Source organism: Neoarius graeffei, chromosome 9 (assembly GCF_027579695.1).
Source record: "Neoarius graeffei isolate fNeoGra1 chromosome 9, fNeoGra1.pri, whole genome shotgun sequence".
Lineage (NCBI taxonomy): Eukaryota > Metazoa > Chordata > Actinopteri > Siluriformes > Ariidae > Neoarius > Neoarius graeffei.
In genome coordinates this window covers 30,463,831-30,487,154 of record NC_083577.1, presented here as the reverse complement: position 1 = coordinate 30,487,154, position 23,324 = coordinate 30,463,831, and the positions used below count along the sequence as shown (strand labels likewise).

General features: G+C 43.3%; 2 protein-coding genes across 4 annotated transcripts in view; one reads left to right on the top strand and one right to left on the bottom strand.

The window, feature by feature from the left end:
• LOC132891578 (zinc-binding protein A33-like) overlaps positions 1-23,324 on the bottom strand; it is a 134,016-nt gene that overhangs the window by 63,625 nt on the left and 47,067 nt on the right. The window lies entirely within an intron of this gene.
• LOC132891576 (zinc-binding protein A33-like) lies at positions 7,028-12,741 on the top strand. The gene is made up of 6 exons (XM_060929283.1): positions 7,028-7,608; positions 8,137-8,232; positions 8,325-8,555; positions 9,974-9,996; positions 10,083-10,201; positions 11,369-12,741. Exons 1-6 carry the CDS (start codon positions 7,210-7,212, stop codon positions 11,905-11,907), a joined length of 1,407 nt encoding a protein of 468 aa, XP_060785266.1. The 5' UTR covers positions 7,028-7,209; the 3' UTR covers positions 11,908-12,741.

The window sequence follows — 23,324 nt, the reverse complement described above, 5'->3', positions numbered from 1 at the left end:
GAGATTCTCTCCAGTTTTGAGAAACGGAGACAGACAATCGTCAGTAGTCAGAGCTTGTGCGAGAATTTATTGAGAAGCGAGTCAAAAATGAGTAAACGAACCCTGAAACAAACGAGCTTGTTTCAGACTTTTACGAAAAAGTCCAAAAGCAGTGATCCAGGGGTGTCATCTGCTTGCCAGTCCTCTCCAGTATCAGCTAGTAACACGGCACCGGCAGCTTCCACTCCTCCGCAACCTAGCAGCAGTACGCTGCAGCTGGATGCTCGCTCAGTTCCTTTGAGGGAATTGCCTTCATCTACCTCTGAGTTTGAAACTAGCCATACATCCAGTGAATTTCATATAAGAACACCTACATCTCCCCATGTCCCTTATGATCAGAAGTAGATGGTTGCTCCACCTTGCTGACAAATGAGCCATCAGATAGCTTTACTAATGAGCCACGAGTCAGCCCGCTATCACTGACATCAGATTTATCAGACATGGGTAAACTTCAACCAGATGCCTTAAAATGTGCACCGGACTCTGTAAAGCTCAATGTCCTACAGAACCGCTTCAAACCAGACAGAGGGTGGGTGGCTCCTTCTACTCTGATTTTCGGTAAACTCAGAAAAATACCCGAGGAGTTTTTCAACAAGTCTATGTACCCCACGTTGCGCTACAGTGTGTGTCAGAGTCGTGCGTGCGGTAGTGCTGAGCAAGTTCACTAGATTCTAATCGAGGCTATTAAGAGTTTATTGTTTATTGTCGTGTGTAGTTCACATATGTTGTTCAAATATCAGCCTGTGTTCATGGAAGGCTATTGTTCAATTTCAAGTTAAAGTTCTATCGCAGCCTGTGTTGTCTTTTTTTTTTCGTATTGCCGTGCAGAAAAATTGCAGCTGCTGGAAAGGATGTCTGAATTACCGGTATTTGTTGATAATGTTCTGTATACCGTTATGGTAACTGTACTTTTTCAATAAATGAACCTATTTTATAGGTTCAAATAGACACAAAATCTCGTTTTTATTCATTCCACTGGTAGTCTGTTTTGCTCAAATAGAAATAGAGGCCTGCCTCTAATTCTGGCCTCCTTCCAATAATGGCCTGGACCAAGATGCACTTGAGTGAAATAAAGGCCCCGGCCTATATTAGAGGATTTACGGTAATCTTGGATGAAATGTGTAGCTGTGTGCGTGTGTGAAACTGTGCAGTGGAGGAGAATTCCAGCTCTAAGTTTCCCTCCCCCAGCAGTTTGTGGTTTTGTAAAGATCAGATGGATTTGTATGTTAATGCTGCATTAGGTGATGATTCACAAGTTCAAATCAATTCTGAGTGAAATAAATTCACTTTGTTCATTCTGATATTAAACACTGTTAATCTGCATAATGGGACAATTAAAATATGCACAAATAAATATATCTGTAATCTGTGTAATGTTTATTATTAACAGTTAAACTGTTTGTGACATGGACAGTTATATATTTGTACAGATGTGTGCAGTGGTGGTTGTTATTTCCATGATTAGTATCAGGGATGTGTTCAGTTTAATGTGTGTGTAAGTGATCACTGAGAGGATGTGGAAGAGAGAGAGGCAGGTGAGAGAGTCAGTCATTAAAGGTATTAAAAGCAACAATTTTCTCAATGTTCTCTATCGTCATTTAACCGCAAGTTATATTTAACCCTTGTGTGGTGTTCATAATTTTGTTACTCGGCCAGTGTTCGTGGGTCTGGGGGACCCGCTGCATTTTGGTGTTTTAAATTCAACACAATCAAACAACTTTACTTAACAGATGTTTACTTCACCACAATTACAAGCAATATAAACAGCATATATGGTTAATATTTGCCCTTTACCTTTGTTAGATTACATTTATTTTTTAAAAAGTGCTACTCGTTTTTTGTTTGTTTTTTAATGCACTTGTTTTTGTACAGTGTGTGGTCATCGAAAATGTGTTCTGATATATGTTCTTCACAGAAAATGAGCCAAAGCCACTGAGTCTGAGAAAATAATTAATCGTATCATTATTCCTTTGATAAAAATGAAAACGGCTCCCACAGACCCAAACACCATACAAGGGTTAACTCTCATCCATTATCCCTGGCTGCTGTATCATGTGGGTCAAAACATGACAAGATCTGTCTCGTCTCCTTCAACTGAAAACACAAACTCCAACTGCCATGATTCTCAAAAGTACCGACCACATCACATTCACAATCACTCGATTTCAATTAACCACTGTGAAATCTCACACTTGGTCTTTACTCGGGACGTTAGTGAGCTGCTTATTCTGTGTTGAACCAGCGAGTGGCCTCGTGGTTAGCGTGTCTGCCTCTCGATAGGAAGATCGCAAATTCTACTCGCGGTCGGGTCAGACCAAAGACCATCATAAAAATGGTACCTGCTACCACCTGGCAAGGCACGCTGCAATACAGATGTGAGTGGGGAGTCAAACTCTCGCGGTTACCAGAGGACCAGCCCCCCACTCTAACCCTAGCCATGTAAACGGAGATTGGCACCGCCCTATGCGCCACTTGGTGTGGGAAGGACTTTGGCTTTTTTTATTCTGTGTTTGATATCCTGGTTTGTTATCATTATCGAGTCTCTCCCTGTCTATTTGCTCATCACCTGCACTGTGCCTGCTCGATGTGTTTTAAGTTCACTTTGTCCTGACAGGGCGGCACAGTGGTGGAGTGGTTAGCACTGTTGCTTCACAGCAAGACGGTCCTGGGTTCGAGCCCAGCGGCTGACGAGGGCCTTTCTGTATGGAGTTTGCATGCTCTCCCCATGTCCGCGTGGGTTTCCTCCGGGTGGTCTGGTTTCCCCCACAGTCCAAAGACATGCAGGTGAGGTTAACTGGTGGCTCTAAATTGACCGTAGGTGTGAGTGTGAATGGTTGTTTGTCTCGATGTGTCAGCCCTGCGATGACCTGGCGACTTGTCCAGGGTGTACCCCGCGTCTCGCCCATAGTCAGCTGGGATAGGCTCCAGCTTGCCTGCGACCCTGTAGAACAGGATAAGCGGCTACACATAATGGATGGATGGATGGATTTGTCCTGACAAATTTTCTGCCTCAAAGTGTTTTAATAAAACTAAACATTTTAACCCAACCTGTATATGCAGAATTGTGCACAAGCCTTTTTTCCCCACACCTTTAATCTGGATTATATTTGATGTGTAATTACACATACGAGTGACAAGTGTCAGTTTCAGTTTAATTTTCCAGCAGTTTCTTCGAGATCCAGACTTGTGTGTGTTGTGTAAAAACAAATCATATATAAAACTGTAGTTTGACTTCTCACACACATCTGGACCTTTATCTAATGTTTGATTCATTCAATATTAGTGTATTTTATGATTATTTTTTGGAATTTGTTCTTTGGAGGAGGTGGCGTTATACTGTGTGCTTATGTCACATGCTATGGAAAAAAAAAGGTCTCCTATCTCTGCTCTCCTTGTTTCCTCTGAGAGAATTGATACATCCATAAAGATTTTATTTTATGGAAGGATGATGGATGCAGGAGCAAGAAATCAAGAAGGCATCAAGTCGAGTAGTGAGATGCTTCTCATATCTTGATCCATAAAGCTTATCAGTGCACAGTATTCCAATGTTTTTCTCAGAAGCCATTGCATGTACAGTGCCCTTCACAATTATTGGCACCCCTTGTAAAGATGAGTGAAAAGGGTTAGAAAAAAATCCACCTTTTAGTGAAGTCGCTTCATCTCACGCTGAAAAAATGAGGAAAAATCCAACGTTTAATTGAACTAAATTTATTCAGAGAAAAACAAATGACTTATCAAGAAATAATTATTTTCAACAAAAAAAATATGTTCCACAATTATTGGCACCCCTGGAAAGTATAGCGAACACAGTGTAACTGAAACATGTCTCCCATTTAAATTCTACATTTTTTAGTTGATTGGAGTGTCGGAACTTTCAAGCTGTAATGCATGATTTCCTGAGTCTGTTACGTGACAACGGTTTTTCGAAGTACTCCCGAGCCCATGTGGCTATATTTGTCACATTAGCATGACAGTTTCCCAGTCAGTACCGTCTGAGGACTCGAAGGTCACGCACATTCAACAGTGATTTCCGACCTCGCCCTTTATGCACTGTGATGTTTCCGAATTCCCTAAAACTTTTCAAAATGTTATGTACTGTCGTTTTTGAAAGAGCTAAATTCTCTGTAATCTTGCATTGAGAATTTTTTTTTTAATAACTAGCAATTCTCTCTCAAATTTTGGCACAAAGAGTGAGCCACAACCCATCCTTGCTTGCAAAGACTGAGCTTTTGGTGCTGCTCCTTTTATACCCAATCATGTTACCCATTAAGCTCCTTATTGTGAAATCTTCCAAAATGGTGTTACTTGAATATCCTATAAACTTTTCAGTCTTATTTTGCCTCCATCCCAACTTTTTTTAATGTGTTGCAGGCATCAAATTCAAACTTCATTTATATTTACAAAATACAATTAAGTTTGTCAGTAAAACTACTGAAAATATTTTCTTTGTGCTTTTGTCACTTAACTAAAGATACACGTGAATTAACAAATCACAGATTTTTGTTTTTATTGCATTTTGGAAAATATCCCTACTTTTCTGGAAATGAGGTTTGTATTTTTAAGAAAATGTGAAAAATGTTACAACTGACCCCCTTCAATAAAAAGGTTAATGCAACAAAATATCAGACAATATTATACAAATATGATGAATATCATTTGACAGCCCTGTGATGACCTGGCACTTGTCCAGGGTGTACCCTGCCTTTTGCCCGTAGTCAGTTGGGATAGGCTCCAGCTTACCTGTGGCCGTGTAGAAGGATAAAGCGAGTAGAGATAATGAGATGAGATGAGATCATTTGCCATTCAATATTGGGAAATATTTTCCATTTATGATCATCAACATCTTGCATCAGTTGTAGCACTACATGATTTGCATCAACTGTGTTATGTAGAGTAAATATTGTTAAAAACTACAACCCCGATTCCAAAAAAGTTGGGACAAAGTACAAATTGTAAATAAAAATGGAATGCAATGATGTGGAAGTTTCAAAATTCTATATTTTATTCAGAATAGAACATAGATGACATATCAGATGTTTAAACTGAGAAAGTGTATCACTTAAAGAGAAAATTTAGGTGATTTTAAATTTCATGACAACAACACCTCAAAAAAGTTGGGACAAGGCCATGTTTCCCACTGTGAGACATCCCCTTTTCTCTTTACAACAGTCTGTAAACGTCTGGGGACTGAGGAGACAAGTTGCTCAAGCTTAGGGATAGGAATGTTAACCCATTCTTGTCTAATGTAGGATTCTAGTTGCTCAACTGTCTTAGGTCTTTTTTGTCGTATCTTCCGTTTTATGATGCGCCAAATGTTTTCTATGGGTGAAAGATCTGGACTGCAGGCTGGCCAGTTCAGTACCCAGACCCTTCTTCTACGCAGCCATGATGCTGTAATTGATGCAGTATGTGGTTTGGCATTGTCATGTTGGAAAATGCAAGGTCTTCCCTGAAAGAGACGTCGTCTGGATGGGAGCATATGTTGCTCTAGAACCTGGATATACTGGATATACAGCATTGATGGTGTCTTTCCAGATGTGTAAGCTGCCCATGCCACACGCACTAATGCAACCCCATACCATCAGAGATGCAGGCTTCTGAACTGAGCGCTGATAACAACTTGGGTCGTCCTTCTCCTCTTTAGTCCGAATGACACGGCGTCCCTGATTTCCATAAAGAACTTCAAATTTTGATTCATCTGACCACAGAACAGTTTTCCACTTTGCCACAGTCCATTTTAAATGAGCCTTGGCCCAGAGAAGACGTCTGCGCTTCTGGATCATGTTTAGATATGGCTTCTTCTTTGAACTATCGAGTTTTAGCTGGCAACGGTGGACGGCACGGTGAATTGTGTTCACAGATAATGTTCTCTGGAAATATTCCTGAGCCCATTTTGTGATTTCTAATACAGAAGCATGCCTGTATGTGATGCAGTGCCGTCTAAGGGCCCGAAGATCACGGGCACCCAGTATGGTTTTCCGGCCTTGACCCTTACGCACAGAGATTCTTCCAGATTCTCTGAATCCTTTGATGATATTATGCACTGTAGATGATGATATGTTCAAACTCTTTGCAATTTTACACTGTCGAACTCCTTTCTGATATTGCTCCACTATTTGTCGGCACAGAATTAGGGGGACTGGTGATCCTCTTCCCATCTTTACTTCTGAGAGCCGCTGCCACTCCAAGATGCTCTTTTTATACCCAGTCATGTTAATGACCTATTGACAATTGACCTAATGAGTTGCAGTTTGGTCCTCCAGCTGTTCCTTTTTTCTACCTTTAACTTTTCCAGCCTCTTATTGCCCCTGTCCCAACTTTTTTGAGATGTGTTGCTGTCATGAAATTACAAATGAGCCAATATTTGGCATGAAATTTCAAAATGTCTCACTTTCGACATTTGATATGTTGTCTATGTTCTATTGTGAATACAATATCAGTTTTTGAGATTTGTAAATTATTGCATTCCGTTTTTATTTACATTTTGTACTTTGTCCCAACTTTTTTGGAATCGGGGTTGTATAAACTCATTCAGTACAGTATGTGACTATTTGCCATTGCGCTGTTTCCTGTGGGTGTCTTCCTTATTCAGGTCTGAGGATCAATGCAGTATCATTTGCTGTTTATAAGAGCTTATAACTCTCCTGACTGAGATCCAGTTCATCCCACTGATGATTAGAGCATTCTGGGTCTTGTGTCTGAAACTGCAAGATCGACTTTAAATGATTCCAGAAGTGAAACATTATTTTCAGTTCAGAAGAGTGAAATTCATCACTGGATAAATTTGTCCCAAAATTACAGTTAATGCTCAGTGCTTAAACATAAGTAAGTGCCGTGTGCTGTTTCTGATGTAACTGAGGAGTGTAACAGGTCATAATGTATCTCTCGAAAACTCCTCCTATTAAGGAAGTGCCAAGTCTGACACGACTGAAGTCCTTCATTAACAGCCTGCAGTGTTCTGCTCTGGTGAGTTGAGATTTATTCTCAGTTTATGGAGAAATCCAAGTCTCATTTTCAGCACAGTGAAAGGAAGTGATGATTAACTGAACCTACAAAGTCATCTATTTAGCTTTAAAGAAACCTGAAATCAGGGTGTGATTACTTTTCACAGAAGTGAAAGTGAAACTCTGAGCATTTGGACGAGAGAGAACAACAACAGCAGCAAATAAAATGGCTTCTAAGTTTTCAGAGGAGGATTTCTCCTGTCCTGTGTGCTGTGAAATCTTCAAGGATCCTGTTGTTCTGCACTGCACTCACAGTGTGTGTAAAGTGTGTTTGCAGCAGTTCTGGGAGACCAAAGGATCCAGAGAATGTCCTGTTTGTAGGAGGAAGTCATCTATGGATGATCCTCCCATAAACCTGGCCTTAAAGAACCTGTGTGAGACTTTCTTACAGGAGAGAAGTCAGAGATCTTCATCAGGGTCTGAAACAGTCTGCAGTCTGCACAGTGAGAAACTCAAACTCTTCTGTCTGGATCATCAACAGCCGGTGTGTGTGGTGTGTCAGACTTCAAGAAAACACAACAACCACAAATTCTGCCCCATTGATGAGGCAGTAACAGACTGTAAGGTAAATAAAACGTACATATGAACTCATGGGTCACATGTGAACAAATGCTGATCTCATTATCTCTAGCCGCTTTATCCTTCTACAGGGTCGCAGGCAAACTGGAGCCTATCCCAGCTGACTACGGGCGAAAGGTGGGGTACACCCTGGACAAGTCGCCAGGTCATCACAGGGCTGACACATAGACATAGACAACCATTCACACTCACACCTACAGTCAATTTAGAGTCACCAGTTAACCTAACCTGCATGTCTTTGGACTGTGGGGGAAACCGGAGCACCCGGAGGAAACCCACGCAGACACGGGGAGAACATGCAAACTCCGCACAGAAAGGCCCTCGCTGGCCATGGGGCTCGAACCCGGACCTTCTTGCTGTGAGGCGACAGCGCTAACCACTACACCACCGTGCCGCCGTGAACAAATGCTGTTGTTCATAATTATGACAATTACTTTGTAATCAATTTAGTTCATCTGAGTTCAAATAATATCTAAAACACAGAGACTCCATGCAGTGTGTTACTTTATTTCAGGAGGAGCTCAAAACTGCATTGAAGCCCCTACAGGAGAAACTGAAGATACTTAAAGACTGTAAACTGAACTGGAGTCAGACTGCAGAACATATAAAGGTTAGAATCAATAACATGGGTTTGATATTATAATTATATTTTGTTTCATTGTATATTCACTGATGCTTCATTTGATTTTCTCTTCACTGCAGATTCAGGCCCAACACACAGAGCGTCAGATTAAGGAGGAGTTTGAGAAGCTTCACCAGTTTCTACGAGATGAAGAGGCAGTCAGGATCACTGCACTGAGAGAGGAAGAGGAGCAGAAGAGTCAGATGATGAAGGAGAAGATTGAGAAGCTGAGCAAAGACATATCATCTCTTTCAGACACAATCGGAGCCGTAGAAGAGGAGATGAGAGCTGAAGACATTTCATTCTTAGAAGTGAGGATCATTTAATCAGTATTTATACCAGGGCTTTGAACCGGTTCAAGGAACGAAAACGAAAACCGGGAACTTTTTCTATTTCACATGGAACAGAAACGAAACCAGAAACTTTATTATTTTTTATGTTCCGGAACAGAAACGCTTATTAAAAATAATGGTAACCGGTTAATACCGGTTTTTATTTCGTTCCTCAAAGTTTCCGTAGCCTACAAATTAAAAAGTCATTCTTCTCCTGCGCAAGTTTCTATGACCCGCTGGGGTTCACTTCCTGTGTGACGTTCGCTGACTGAATGGAGAGAGCGGGAAGGTGGACTACTATCACGTCTCCATGTGATAATAAGTGCATTACTGAGTGTCTGAGCAAAGAAGAGCCTGAACGATGCAACCTCCCTATTGGCTGTTTGTAAAAATGTATCAGTTGTTGCCCTTCCCACGGGAATCATCGCGGGCTCGAGAGACGAGACCTGACGAGTTAGTTCGTTGGTAGCAGAACAAAATGTCTGGACACAAATCGGGTTTTCAGAAAAGGAAAGAAAATAAACGGAGGGTCGAAAATACAAAAAAGGAGGCAGAAAATGCAAAACGAGTTTAGGACAAATGGTTACTTTTCTGAGGCAGCCCGCCGTGGCTGCCTGCAGGCTTATTTATTATAGCCCATTTAGTTAAAATAGTTAATATAAAATGTTTATAGTTATAGTTATGTGATGGTTGTCCTGATTTAGACTGGTGGTTTTTTTTGGGGGGGGTGCGCGATGTTGCACCCGGGTCCAGATGAGGGCAGAACCGGCCCTGGCTACATTTCAGGTGTAGTTTGTTTTATGTATGTATGTACTTGCATAGATGTGTACTTGGTCTTCCAATATGGCGCCTAACAAAATCTCGCGGCGCGGTGACGTCATGCGGTAGCCCTCTATAGGGCCTGACTAGCCTTTGGTAACACACTAAACGAATTCTCTTTCATTTTTGGCACTTTTTCTGTTTGTGTAGATGGGAAGACATACTGAGAATCCAAATCGCCAACATTTGAAATCATAATTGTTTTGAATTATTTCTTGTCTTATTTAATGAAGGTTGTAATAGAATTAGCCTACATTTGGCTTAAGCTGGATGAGACAGAGACATCATTTTATAGCCATTTGTTAAACAGCTGACAGGGAACGTAATTAACCGTTCCGGGAACGAATTTTTTTTTGTTCTAACCGGTTCGGGAACGTCTATTTAATGGTGGAACCCAAAACCGGAAACGTTAAAATTCCGTTTCTGTTCGGAACGAACCAATAGGAAAAAAATTCTGGTTCAAAGCCCTGATTTATACTGCGAGAAAGTAAAACTTTTTTCTATCATCAGAAACGTCAAATTTCAGTGGTGTAAAAATGTAAATGATATCCACTGATATTTGCTTTGTTGTTTTACAGAACTACAAGGCCACAGTGAAAAGGTGAGTGATGTGCTTCCTGTCTCTCTCATTCTCTGTGTTTCTGAATCCAAACCCACAGCAACACTGACTCCTGAATGTTTTTGCAGAGCCCAGAGCACACTGCAGCATCCAGAGGAGCTTTCAGGAGCACTGATCCATGTGGCAAAACATCTGGCCAACCTGCAGTTCAGAGTCTGGGAGAAGATGCAGTACACCGTCCAATACAGTAAGACAATGGCTTAGGTTTGTTCTTAAAATTGGTGGGGACATAAACCCAATGCCAACCCCCAGTGGCGCCAACTTTAGGTCAATATTATAGAGTCGCAATATTTTGCTCTGTTATGTTCCACCAAAAGAGTATCCATCATCTCTCCAGAGTCCAGAGTTTTAAAATTTGAAGTTCAGAACTGTAATAATTCATGAATAATAATAATATGCAGTTCATTGGGCAGCATGGTGGTGTAGTGGTTATCACTGTCGCTTCACAGCAGGAAGGTCCTGGGTTCAAGTCCAGCGGCCGGCGGGGGCCTTTCCGTGTGGAGTTTGCATGTTCTCCCCGTGTCTGCGTGGGTTTCCTCCGGGTGCTCTGGTTACCCCCACAGTCTAAAGACATGCAGGTTAGGCTAATTGGTGGCTCTAAATTGACCGTAGGTGTGAATGTGAGTGTGAATGGTTGTTTGTCTCTGTGTCAGCCCTGTAGAACAGGATAAGCGGCTACGGATAATGGATGGATGGATGCAATTCATTTGATTAATTGCAAATCTTGCATGTGATGATTAACTCATTCTACCAATTTGCAAATGTGTTTTACAAGCGAATAACGCATTGACTGTCGGGAGGGTGTATGTTCCTTTCCCTCATAAATGGAAGTAAAACACATCCGGAGCCTTAAACACTGCGTTCCATGAGGCTGGCAGGGGGAGTCGGCTCTCTTCTGTGGGATCTTTCACTAGTTTTAGAATGCTAGTTTAAGCTGATATGTGATTGATCTAACGGTAAAACAGGACGAGGGCTCGAGAACCTTTTTGATACGTTGAAAGGTTACAATTTTACTTGGCAACAGAATGTATCTGAATTCTGATTGGTTGTTGTATCTGAATTCTGATTGGTGGTTGTTATATTATTGCTCTTCTGTTGTCTTCTTGAGCCCAGAGCGGAGGGGGGAGGGGGAGGAGGGAATGACAGGGTTCTACAGAGAAAAGTTTTTGCCCCCGCTTTCAAATGAAGCCCCTCGAGAACCAATCAGTTCAGCGGATGTGTGTTCTCGGTATGGGACGTTTTCAAAAGAGAGGCGGAAGGAACCAAACATTTCTGATCCAGAAGGCGGAGGCTGTTTTGCTTATTACGTGAAAATGTTTGAGAGCGAATATTCATGAGCGAATTTTGTTTTCAGCACCTGTAACTCTGGACCCCAACACTGCTCATCCTGGACTCATTGTATCTGATGATCTGAAAAGTGTGAGACGCAGCAATGAGGAACAGAAACTTCCTGATAATCCAGAGAGATTTGATGATAAATGTTGGTGTATCCTGGGATCTGAGGGCTTTAACTCAGGGACACACTGCTGGGATGTGGAAGTTGGAGACGGTACAGGGTGGTTTGTGGGTGTGATGACAGAATCTGCTCAGAGGAAGGGGGGGATATTCTTCAGAAGTGGAATCTGGTGTGTGGGGTATGATGGTGATGAATATTTCGCAGTTTCTACACCACATCCAGGCACTCAGCTCTCAGTCGTACAGAAACTCCAGAGGATCAGAGTGAAGCTGGACTGGGTCAAAGGAAAACTGTCATTCTCCGACCCTCTCGCTAACACACACTTACACACTTTCACACACACATTTACTGATAAATTACTGCCAATCCTAGGTGTTTATGGTTCCATAAAGATCCTCCCACTTGAGTGCTCTGTAAGAGTGAATCAGATCAGTTAGCATTGATGTTATTTTATTCCAGTTTATTAATAAAATACTGCAGATTCAATGATTAGTGTTCTTTGTGTAAGTCTTTTTTTCCCTTTTGGAAACCCTGAAGTACACACTGATTTTTTTTTTCAAGTGAATCAACTCAAAATCTCATCTCATCTCATTATCTCTAGCCGCTTTATCCTTCTACAGGGTCGCAGGCAAGCTGGAGCCTATCCCAGCTGACTATGGGCGAAAGGCGGGGTACACCCTGGACAAGTCGCCAGGTCATCACAGGGCTGACACATAGACACAGACAACCATTCACACTCACATTCACACCTACGGTCAATTTAGAGTCTCAACTCAAAATATTGACAGAATATCTTGAAATAATGAATTAACTCAAATAATAAGATATCTTAAAATATATTATTATGATAGCTTTTGAAAGTATGAGGAAGTCAAAATAAGTGAATTAATGATATACTGTCTTGAAATGACAAGGTATTAACTCAAACTTATGACATAGCATTTAATTAAAATAACAAAAGTGTGTTTAAATGCAGAATGAGCTGAAAAGATTATTTAATTTTATTGATTTATTTTAAATAGTTTTAAATAAATTGAGAATTTGAAAGCTCATGTCTCTTCTGTATTTGTACTTGTTAGCGTTTGCTGTTATTCTTGGATGAAATGTTTATCTGTGTGTGTGTGTGTGTGTGTGTGTGTGTGTGTGTGTGTGTGTGTGTGTGTGTGTGTGTGTGTGTGTGTGAAACTGTGCAGTGGAGGAGAATTCCAGCTCTCAGTTTCCCTCCACCAGCAGTTTGTGGTTTTGTAAAGATCAGATGGATTTGTATGTTAATGCTGCATTAGGTGATGATTCACAAGTTCAAATCAATTCTGAGTGAAATAAATTCACTTTGTTCATTCTGATATTAAACACTGTTAATCTGCATAATGGGACAATTAAAATATGCACAAATAAATACATCTGTAATCTGTGTAATGTTTATTATTAACAGTTAAAATGTTCATGATGTGCACAGTTATATATTTGTACAGATGTGTGCAGTGGTGGTTATTACAAAGCTTTGTTAAATGCTTGATTCTGATTGGTTTACAGTCTGTTTTTTCTTTATTACAAACTGTTGTTATGGACCACGACATTACCAGAAGCAATAAAATCATTTTACAACAATATTTTGTCAGATTTTGAGTTTTTTTCGTACGTAACTGTATAATAAATGGGATAATGTATAGTGAGCCAATTCTTATCGCAAAATAAAATGCCTTCAGGGTGATTCAAGACCTTCTCTGCTTTGTGTTGGACTCCTGCATCACCCTGTCAGGGTGTATTTCACGATAATAACCAGCTTACTGTACATTATCACTCACTCGTTTAAGTGAACATAATGATCTTTGGCCTAAACTAACCTGGAGCCATGGGTTCTTTGCAAACGACCACTCACGATGCAAAAGTGCCGATGGTTTGTGCTGTTTACGGCTGTTCTAATAGATCAACCCTGGGGGAGAAAAAGAAAAACAAGGGCTACAGAAATGGACAAATCCAGCTACCTCTGTTAAACAAACTAGCACTGTGTCTTTTTCAAGACCATTATTGAGTACGAACACGATCCAGTTTTCCTCTTCCAGTTCATGTTTGAATTTTATCAAAAGGTCTGTTTTGTTAAGGGAAACAGAGCTCATCAGTGTGTTTAAACTGCGAAACCTTTTCAAGATTGACTTGGAAACCTGATGAACAGGCGTTTTTAAGTCTCCAAATACTTTTGGGGTCCTTGCATAAGATTCCACAACCATCCAGAGTGTGACTAGTTGGGCAGATACTGTGGGTTTTTCCCTATCTTTCAATTCAATTCAGGACTAGAAGTAGATTTTTATGAGGAACACTAATTTTGAAGCTGTACTGCCTTTCAGATTTTTCAAGTTTAGGTCATAAAAAGAATTTTCCCCTGACACCCAATTATTTTTTGTTTAGTGGAGCAAAAGCTCGTCTCGTCTCGTCTTCTTCCGCTTTATCCGGGACCGGGTCGCGGAGGCAGCAGTCTAAGCAGGGAAGCCCAAACTTCCCTTTCCCCAGACACCTCGGCCAGCTCCTCGGGAAGAACACCGAGGCGTTCCCAGGCCAGCCGAGAGACATAGTCCCTCCAGCGTGTCCTGGGTCTTCCCCGGGGCCTCCTCCCGGGGGGACATGCCTGGAACACCTCCCCAGGGAGGCGTCCAGGAGGCATCCGAAAAAGATGCCCGAGCCACCTCAGCTGATTCCTCTCGATGTGGAGCAGCAGCGGCTCTACTCCGAGCTCCTCCCGAGTGACTGTGCTTCTCACCCTATCTCTAAGGGAGCGCCCAGCCACCCTGCGAAGGAAACTCATTTCGGCCGCTTGTATCCGCGATCTTGTCCTTTCGGTCATTACCCAAAGCTCATGACCATAGGTGAGAGTCGGAACGTAGATCGACCGGTAAATTGAGAGCTTCGCCTTTTGGCTCAGCTCCTTCTTCACCACAACGGACCGGTAAAGCGACCGCATCACTGCGGAGGCTGCACCGATCCGCCTGTCGATCTCACGCTCCATCCTTCCCTCACTCGTGAACAAGATCCCGAGATACTTAAACTCCTCCACTTGAGGCAGAACTTCTCCACCAACCTGGAGAGGGCAAGCCACCCTTTTCCGGTCGAGAACCATGGCCTCGGACTTGGAGGTGCTGATTCTCATCCCAGCCGCTTCACACTCAACTGCAAACCACCCCAGTGCATGCTGAAGGTCCTGGTTTGAAGAAGCCAACAGGACAACATCATCCGCAAAAAGCAGAGATGAAATCCTGTGGTTCCCAAACAGGATTCCTTCTGGCCCCTGGCTGCGCCTAGAAATTCTGTCCATAAAAATTATGAACAGAACCGGTGACAAAGGGCAGCCCTGCCGGAGTCCAACATGCACTGGGAACAGGTCTGACTTACTGCCGGCAATGCGAACCAGACTCCTGCTCCGTTCGTACAGGGACCGGACAGCCCTTAGCAAAGAGCCCCGAACCCCATACTCCCGAAGCACCCCCCACAGAATACTACGGGGGACACGGTCGAATGCCTTCTCCAGATCCACAAAGCACATGTGGACTGGTTGGGCAAACTCCCATGAACCCTCGAGCACCCTATGAAGGGTATAGAGCTGGTCCAGTGTTCCGCGACCAGGACGAAAACCGCATTGTTCCTCCTGGATCCGAGGTTCGACTATTGGTCGAATTCTCCTCTCCAGTACCCTGGAGTAAACCTTCCCTGGGAGGCTGAGAAGTGTGATTCCCCTATAATTGGGGCACACTCTCCGGTCCCCTTTCTTAAAAAGAGGGACCACCACCCCAGTCTGCCACTCCAGAGGCACTGTCCCTGACCGCCACGCGATGTTGCAGAGGCGTGTCAACCAAGACAGCCCCACAACATCCAGAGACTTGAGATACTCAGGGCGGATCTCATCCACCCCCGGTGCCTTGCCACCGAGGAGCTTGCAAACCACCTCAGTGACTTCGGCTTGGGTAATGGACGAGTCCACCTCTGAGTCATCAGCCTCAGTCTCCTCAGTGGAAGACATGACGGTGGGATTGAGGAGATCCTCAAAGTATTCCTTCCACCGCCCGACAATGTCCCCAGTCGAGGTCAACAGCTCCCCACCCGCACTGTAAACAGTGTTGGCAGAGTACTGCTTCCCCCTCCTGAGGCGCCGGACGGTTTGCCAGAATTTCTTCGAGGCCGACCGATAGTCCTTCTCCATGGCCTCCCCGAACTCCTCCCAGTTCCGAGTTTTTGCCTCCGCAACTGCCCGAGCTGCAGCACGCCTGGCCTGCCGATACCCGTCAGCTGCCTCGGGAGTCCTGGAGGTTAACATGGCCCGATAGGACTCCTTCTTCAGCTTGACGGCATCCCTTACTTCTGGTGTCCACCACCGGGTTCGGGGATTGCCGCCACGACAGGCACCGGAGACCTTGCGGCCACAGCTCTGAACAGCTGCGTCCACAATGGAGGTAGAGAACATGGTCCACTCAGACTCAATGTCCCCCGCCTCCCTCGGAAGCTGGGAAAAGCTCTCCCGGAGGTGGGAGTTGAAGACCTCCCCGACAGAGTGCTCGGCCAGACGTTCCCAGCAGACCCTCACCATACGTTTGGGCCTGCCAGGTCTGTCCAGCTTCCTCCTCCGCCAGCGGATCCAACTCACCACCAGGTGGTGATCAGTTGACAGCTCAGCCCCTCTCTTCACCCGAGTGTCCAAGACATAGGGCCGGAGATCAGATGAAACGACTACAAAGTCGATCATCGACCTCCGACCTAAGGTGTCCTGGTGCCACGTGCACTTATGGACACCCCTATGCTCGAACATGGTGTTCGTTATGGACAAACCGTGACTAGCACAGAAGTCCAATAACAAAACACCACTCGGGTTCAGATCGGGGAGGCCGTTCCTCCCAACCACGCCCCTCCAGGTGTCACTGTCATCTCCCACGTGAGCATTGAAGTCCCCCAGTAACACAATGGAGTCCCCAGTCTGAGCACTCCTCAGTACCTCTCCCAGGGACTCCAAGAAGGCCGGATACTCTATACTGCTATTTGGGCCATAGGCACAAACAACAGCAAGAGCCCTCTCCCCAATCCGAAGGCGCAGCGAGGCGACCCTCTCGTTCACTGGGGTAAACTCCAACACATGGCGGCTGAGCTGGGGAGCTATAAGCAAGCCCACACCAGCCCGCCGCCGCTCACCACGGGCGACTCCAGAGAAGTGGAGAGTCCAGCCCCTCTCGAGGAGCTGGGTTCCATAGCCCAAGCTGTGCGTGGAGGTGAGCCCGACTATCTCTAGCCGGTACCTCTCAACCTCCCGCACAAGCTCAGGCTCTTTCCCCCCCAGCGAAGTGATATTCCATGTCCCAACAGCCAGCCGCTGTGTCCGGGGATCAGGTCGTCGAGGCCCCTGCCTTCGACTGCCACCCAATCCACATTGCACCAGTCCCCTACTGCTACCTCTGTGGGTGGTGAACCCACAGGAGGTCGGGCCCACGTCAGCTCTTCGGGCTGAGCCCGGCCGGGCCCCATGGGCAAAGGCCCGGCCACCAAGCGCTCGCATACGAGCCCCAACCCCGGGCCTGGCTCCAGGGTGGGGCCCCGGTTGCGTCATCCCGGGCGACGTCACGGTCCTCGGATTTCTCTCCATAGGGGTTTTGGTGAACTGCTCTTAGTCTGGCCTGTCACCTAGGACCTGTCTGCCTTGGGAAACCCTGACAGGGGCATAATGCCCCCGACAACATAGCTCCTAGGATCATTCAAGCACACAAACCCCTCCACCACAATAAGGTGGCAGTTCAAGGAGGGGGGAGCAAAAGCTACTGAATTCAAATCACAGACTTCCAATTTTATTAGTTTTTTTAATAGAACACTGAATGAACTGAGGGCCATGTGGCGCTAAATTCTCTGCTATTTTTTCCTGCTTCACCATGACCCAATTCAAGATACTATGTCATGCATCACGTGGTGGGCTTTCCCTGTTCTTGCAAGGCATTGTGGGATACAAATTTGAAACAGGAGTAAAACATGGAGGATGTGATTGTGCGAATGAAACGTGAAAGACCGACTACAGGAACGGAAAGTGCAAAGAAAAGATGCTATGTTGCGAAGAAAAGGAAACACAGGACCAAACTAATAAATATCGGCGGTCAGCGAACACCTCGGCGTGATCAGCTGTTCGTTTAGTGACAGAATGATGGACCTGTCTGTGCAGGGTCAAAGGTAAACCTGTAGATGGCAGTAATGCAATACTGTGGATGCCAGCTGCTGTAAAACCCAAAAGAAGTAGCAGATAAACCTGCGCATGCGCACACGGACATCGTCTGTCTGCTTGACTGCACGAAACGAGCGATTTGATGCACATTATTTGCTTGGGAATCCCGTGAAATCACTTCCCAGCCACAGAATGGCCTATGGTTTTTTTTTTTTATCCCCCACTGGCCGAAATGCCTGAAGAGGGATTAAGTGGTGGCGAAGTCCATCTGTCTGTCTGTCCATCCTTCTGTCCCGGAAAGGGTTCTCACCTTCTGAAATCAACTTCTCTCACAATTTTTGGAGGAATATCACGAAACTTGGCGAAAGGCTTTGTTATAGGACAGTCATGTGCATATTGCAATTTCATTTGCAATATATTGTAGCGGGGGATATTGTGGTCTCAGAGCAGCCTTGTTTAGATATTACAGAAATAAACATACAGTATAGGGTGGATTTTGATGCTATTTCAAGAAGCAAATTGTTATTTCAAAATGACCGTTTACCGGGATGCTATTTGAAATCCCTGGGGAGAACACTGCTCTTTACTTACTTGTTTCAGGGTTAATTATTTGTTGAAGTCAACATTCATAATAAGTGTGCTATTTCTTTGATTGCTTGCATTCTGATAGAAGTGAGAGCGAGGGATACGTAAGTGAGCAGTAGCTCACAGTTGATCTTGTTGCGGGCATGTCAGACAGAATGTACCCACATGTGGCTTTGCCTGAGTCTTGGTTGAGTATTTAAATGAGAACTGAAGTCATTTTTAAAACTTGCTTTAGTTCTTAATTAACGTGTTATTCAATTACGTTTTTGCTTTTAGTAACCTTATATCGTGGCTCGTATTGGCAACTAATTGCAATTAAATATTATACTTATCAGCCTATTTGGTTTTTAGCCATGTTGAATTTAGTTTGTTTGGTCCATGGCAGGCGTCGCTTATCCACGCGATCTTCACAAGACTTATGCAAGACTTCGAAACATGAAGAAGCATCAGCTCAGGTGTCAGTGCCACCATTTTGAAAACTGTTTTCCAAATGAAATATTGCACAAAAACGAGTTTAAATAATGATTACTGCCTACTTTTTTCAAACTTTCCTGATTGCTATCAAAACAAACAAAATTTACATCAGCATTCAAAAGAGTGCGTGTGCGTCTTTTAACAACGTTGGCAGATGTTGGTCACTTTCACTGTGTCCGACATCACTCCCTACTCACTATATAGGGCACTATATAGTGAGGACGCCATTTTGCAGCGCTGTCCGAAACCTTAGTGAGGATTATTTACATCCTATATAGTGCACTCAAAGTATCCCACAATGCATCACAAAAAGTAGTGTACGACCGATGGTCACTAGTGGTGGGCAAATCGATCTAAAATATCGATATATCGATACCAACGTTGGTATCGGTATTGATCGATATTTGCGTTATGAGATCGATATGTACGTTTAAATTTCTCTTCTCTACGTTCAGTACACAACTCCTGTTACCTCTAAGTGGTTGTGCATGTGCAAACACCGCTCCTCTCACTCACTTCGCTTATGCTTGCTCTGTCCCCCAAACGCCGGCCCCCCGCTATATTGTGAGTGTTGCCGGCGGCAGTCACGTCACTGAGCAGTGCGCTGCTTGGTATTATAACATGGCATAGAAAAAGAGGTGCGACGTTTGGTCTTACTTTACAGTTTCAGACCAAAATACTGCAACCTGCGATGTTTGCAGAAAAGAAATCAGGTACTGTGGCAACACCACAAATTTGTACAAACATCTTAAAACCCACCCACATGAGAACTCCGAGCTCCAAAGCAAACGGAGGGCAGAGGAGGGGAATCCCCCAACCACAAGCAGACCCCCAGGACCCAGACAGAAGTCACTGGAAGATGCCTTGCAGCATGGCCAACAATATCCAGGTAGCTGATTTATAGAAGTGAAAGTAAGATATAGTCATCTTCAGCATTAGTTAATGTTATTTTTCGAAGTGTAATTGGTCATCGTAATTTTAGCAGACTGATTAAATATAGACTATTCAGAGAGTCATATAATATATTCAGCCAGTTAAAATAAATCTAAATGAATTATTAAAATATATATATACCTATATAAAGATACATACCTCAAACCTGAAATATGAATATGGCTGAATATAATAACTGTGGGTGCAATCAGTTAATTATTGATATTAAGTGATCAATCTCGTTAAATCAGTCTCATTAAATTTTGAAGGTTAATAATTAAAATGAATCAATCCCATTGAATCGTTTAATTTGACTCGTTTGAATTGAATCATACCATAGAATCAGTCTCATTCAGTGAATCATTTAGTGAATCGTTCAATGAATCATTTAGTGAATCATTTAGGGAATTGTTCAATGAATCATTTAGGGAATCGTTCAATGAATCATACCATGAATCCTGGATAAATTACCAAACAGCTAAATTATGGTATATTTCCAAATTATTACAATCACTTACCACATTACATAACTTTTATATGCACCCTTTTTGAATTCTTTGAGAAGATTGGGGACTTCAGATATTGTTCACACAAATAAACACAGTTTGTTTAATAAATGAATTTATTATACAAAGATAAAAAGATAAAATAAATCAATATATACAAGCAGTGAGGTGTGTGTGTGTGTGTGTGTGTGTGTGTGTGTGTAGGACTTGACCATGTGTTTAGCCTCGTGTAGCTAACTACACGTGGTGGAGGCCTAGCTTGTTGGTAGCTAAACAAAAGAATGTTATCTAAACAGAACAAAGGATTAGCTCTGTGTTTAGCCTTGTGTTGCTAGTGTGAGTTTGCTAAAGGCCCTATGGCCTAGCTAAAGTGTGTTTGTTAGGCCTGGTGAGGCCTACTGAGCACGTGTTGCTAAAGACAAAGGTATTAGCCGTAGCTGACTAAGGCTACATCCACACGACAACGGCAACGAGATGTTATTTAAAAATATATCGCGTCCAAATGGGCAACAATCAGTAAAATATCAGGTCCATATGGCAACGCAACGCTTGCTGAAAACGATGCAATACACATGCCACACCTCTAGGGGCGCTGTAAGACGGTCCCTTCGGAGACACCAGAACAATAGAAGAAGTAACAACGCATGCACATAAACTATTATGCGCAAGACTTCATATTAGCCACAAAGTCAGGAAAATCTGTTTGTAAAATTACATTATAATGACCAAATACAATGAAAAGTATTTTTCCAGTCTCACCTGTGAAAGGTAATCCCATGTGATCTCGTTTGGACAGAAAACCTGTTGGTACAGTTAAACGCAGCTAATCTTTATTCTCCGCTTTGACCTTTCCAAAATGGCGGCGAGGATGACGTATGATTCTACGCAGAAGGCAGCGTCTTCAATGGTCCGGAATAAAGTGAATGATACACGTTGATGGAATTAATTTGTTGTTTCTCACATGTGAAAGGTAATCCCATATTATCTCGTTTGGACGGTAAACCTGTTGGTACAGTTAAATGCAGCTGATCTTTATTCTCCGCTTTGACCTCTCCAATATGGCGGCGAGGATGACGTATGATTCTACGCGGAAGGCGGCGTCTTTAATGGTCCGGAATAAATTGGATTAATTTGCTCCTCTACGCCCTTTTTAATGAATGTATTGTCGGACTTAAATCAACATCTGAAGAGGTGAGATCGCTCCTTTTTTCCCCTATTTTTGCTGGCGGGATTGCACCATTACACAATAAATATTCACAGTGAAAATATTTTGTAAGCGCGTTTCATGAACCAAGTTATAGGATTTGTTGACAACTCGCATCGCAATGAGAAGATCATTGGCACTACTGGTGTTAAGAATCAGACCATTTCATAAATGAATATTTTGCTGTAGAGCTGCAGTGTTTGTACAATTGCATGTTTTTGCTTCACTATTACTGTCACTCTTCTGCTTCTTGCATTACTACTGTGAACTAACACTGAACATAATAATAATAATAATATCCAAGCTCGTGTTTCACTCTCACTAGTGCTCTGTAAGGCTTTTTCCTGGTGATATTCGTTACACTTCTACCCGGCGTGAAGCACTCACAGTCATGTGGTTGTGACGTCATCGTAAACAAATCCGTTCTACTCATCCAGACGACTTCACAACGGCAACGTTGCCAGATCTTTCCACTCTGGAACCCGTTCTCAAAAAGATTGCGTTTTGGGCACCCAAAACGCCGGTGCCGTGTGGACGCCAGGCCTAAACGATAAGCAATTGTATCGGAGTCGCCTGAATCCGTTGCTGTGTGGACAGGGCCTAAAAGCTAGCTTGTGGATTTCTAGCTGAGGTGTGGTTTATCAGGCCTGATGGCCTGCTGAGCACATGGTAGGCCTTGATTAGCTTTGTGTTGCTAAGCAGACAAAAGGGAAGCTGTAGCTAACCCAGTAGCTCATAACCATACTGAATCCACTGAAATCTTGAGATCAAGAGGTATAATAAGAGAACTATATGTTAGTAGTAAAGAAAAGCATGCACAGCCTATCTATTAAAAAAACAATTGAGAGAACATAGAACAAAATAAATCAACACGCTGCGTGTCTAATAGTGTAATGAATAAACCTGGGTTTAAATTCACACTATTTCAAATAAAAGCAAATTCCTAAGACTATCCTAATTATGCCCAAATGCCAAAATCTTACTTAATCCTGCCTTTAGCAAGATATGAAGAACTATTCGCCGGTGTAGTTTCGGGCCTCGCCGTGGGAGCACGTGAGCCGCTCGTGATGGAGGCGTAGAAAACTTTCTGGTCCAGCGGAGCACTTGGGTGGTTCCCGTGGAAAGCAGAGGATTCTTGGTCCGAACCTCAGCGTTCGTGAGGAAAAGTCTCTGATCAGAATAAGATGCACAGCGCTTTTGAGTTAAAAAGGATTCAATCGCTTCTTAACTTTTGACTGCCTGGGCTGCAGTCGTGACGTCACTTCTAATGCAAGTAAACCGGTTGTAACTCAGGTTGAGTTTAAAGATCGCGCGACTCTAGAGTTTACCTTTGCCAAGGGCAAGAAAGAAAATCGCGCTGAGTGATGGATCTTGCAAGAAAGAAGACGTCTTTTGGGTGGAGAGCGCCTCTTTATACGTCCAGATTCATCGGAAGCCAGACGTGAGAGACAAAATGGAAGAGCTTCCGCTTGGATTTATGCGTGCATGTTGGACTGACGTAGATGATCCCGCCCACGCGTGACGTGGGTCACACGGAAGTTGCCTGGGAATTGTAGTTCTGACACAAGATGGCGGCATGATACCTACAATAACCCTTTTGTGGTAACTGTCAAAGGAACATTAACATTCCTATATTTAGGCTACATGCAGATACAGTATATTCCAATATAATATACTCAGCATAAACATTTTAAATAGATTCTATATTTTTGGTCCATCCATGACGTATTACTAAAGTAGCCTATTTACTGTTGTTGATGTGGGTCACTTGCTGTTAGCCAATTCACTTTCTCATACCAGGGGAGCTGAAAGGAACGAGTATTATTCCCTACCTTTTTCACCAAGTCAATTTGAGGCGTTGGTCTACCCTGCTCTTTAATTTTAATTTTTTCCTCGAAAGGAAGACTGGCAAATGGCTTCGCCAAAATTAAATCAGCAATGCTTGGCATCCGTGCGCAGCTTTCTTGCTAG

What these genes read in the sequence shown, in the direction of transcription:
- LOC132891576 (XM_060929283.1), top strand. Translation starts at nt 7,210, where the DNA reads ATGGCTTCTAAGTTTTCAGAGGAGGATTTCTCCTGTCCTGTGTGCTGT. An exon ending in AAGACATTTCATTCTTAGAA is followed by an intron (nt 8,556 to 9,973) that starts GTGAGGATCATT and finishes GTTGTTTTACAG; the next exon opens with AACTACAAGGCCACAGTGAA. An exon ending in GCAGTACACCGTCCAATACA is followed by an intron (nt 10,202 to 11,368) that starts GTAAGACAATGG and finishes TTTTGTTTTCAG; the next exon opens with CACCTGTAACTCTGGACCCC.